This window comes from Corvus brachyrhynchos, unplaced genomic scaffold, assembly GCF_000691975.1.
Source record: "Corvus brachyrhynchos isolate BGI_N302 unplaced genomic scaffold, ASM69197v1 scaffold479, whole genome shotgun sequence".
In the NCBI taxonomy this organism is placed as follows: Eukaryota; Metazoa; Chordata; class Aves; order Passeriformes; family Corvidae; genus Corvus; species Corvus brachyrhynchos.
In genome coordinates this window covers 139,060-140,366 of record NW_008240089.1, presented here as the reverse complement: position 1 = coordinate 140,366, position 1,307 = coordinate 139,060, and the positions used below count along the sequence as shown (strand labels likewise).

The 1,307-nt window shown below is 64.0% G+C and overlaps 1 protein-coding gene across 1 annotated transcript in view; it reads right to left on the bottom strand.

The window, feature by feature from the left end:
* The window catches only part of FZD2 (frizzled class receptor 2), a 3,248-nt gene extending 2,867 nt beyond the window's left edge, over positions 1-381 (bottom strand). Inside the window, exon 1 of the mRNA XM_017744746.1 lies at positions 316-381. Within this exon, the coding sequence (XP_017600235.1) occupies positions 316-381 (66 nt within the window). The remainder of the gene's footprint in view (positions 1-315) is intronic.
* Positions 382-1,307: the final 926 nt, after the last annotated feature.

Below are 1,307 nucleotides of genomic sequence, written 5' to 3'. Positions count from 1 at the left end.
CGTCTCCTGACAACCCCCGTGTCCACTGTACCTCTGCCCTGTGCCCCCCCCCTGTCCCCCGCACCTCCCATGTACCCTGTGCCCCCCGAGTGCTCGGCACCCTCCCGTGTCCCCTGTCCCCTGTGTCCCCTCCATGCCCTGCCGTGTTCCCTCGCCCCGCTCTGGCCTCTGCACTCCCTCCATGTCCTGTGCCCCCTCTGCACTCCTCAGGTCCTCTAACCCCCCCACCATGACCTGTGGGACTTCTCCTCCCACCTAAGACCCACATCCCTCCTGACATGCTGTAGGGGGTCCCCCACTGCCCCCAGGTCCCACTTTAGGGTGCAGTGGGGCAGGATTAGCTCCCATGCCCTGCTGGAGGCCTCCAGAACAGGGGTGCATCGACCCCAACATCCCTTGTCCCCAGGTGTCAGCCAGGCAGTGCCACCACCCTGTGGGTTGTCCATGGCCACCCTGGGGTGCTGCACCCCCACAAGGCCACTGCACAGCCAGGGGCGTCCCCAAATCAGTGGGGCGTGGTGGGAAACATCCTGTACCCTGCCCTACCTCTCCCCAGTCCCACACCTCCCACCCCAACTGAGGTTGTGGTGAAGGGAACCTCTGTCCCCAAAAACAGGGCAGTGGGAGAGGCCTGGGGGACTGGGACACACTGTGGGGAACTGGGACACACGTTGGGGCTGGGACACACTGGCAGGGACTGGGACACACTGTGAGGGGAGTCTTGGACGTGCCAGAGGGGGACAGGGCTATGCCTGGAGGGAACCAGGACACACTGGTAGGATCCAGGACATTCTGGGGAGATCTGGGACACACTGGGGGGGACTGGAACACACTGGGGAAACACTGGAAGTGGAGTGTGGAGGACACTGGGACACAGCAGGGGGACCCAGGCTGTACTGGGGGCATCCAAGACACATTGAGACTGTTGGGACACAGGCAGGTCAAGCACAGGGGGGTCACAGGACACACCAGGGGGGTCAAGCACACACTGCAGGGACTGAGACACACTGGGAGAGACTGGGACACACTGGAGACCCTCATCAGGAAAAGAAACTGTGGGCGATCACCCCAAATTTCAGCACCAGGATGGGGGGCTGCCCTTCCCAAGGCGAGGGCAGCTGGGGGGCTGTGGTGGGCCCCCCCCTGCCCCCGTCCGCTCCGTTTTGGGGGGCTGGGGGGCTTCTGGCAGCCCCCTTCCCTCCCTCCCTCCGCGTCCTCCCTCCCTTTCTCTCCCTTTCCTGTAACTTAAGCTTTTGTTGTGAGCAGGAGACCCGGGCTGCCGTGAAAAGAGGGGGCCCCACCGCCTT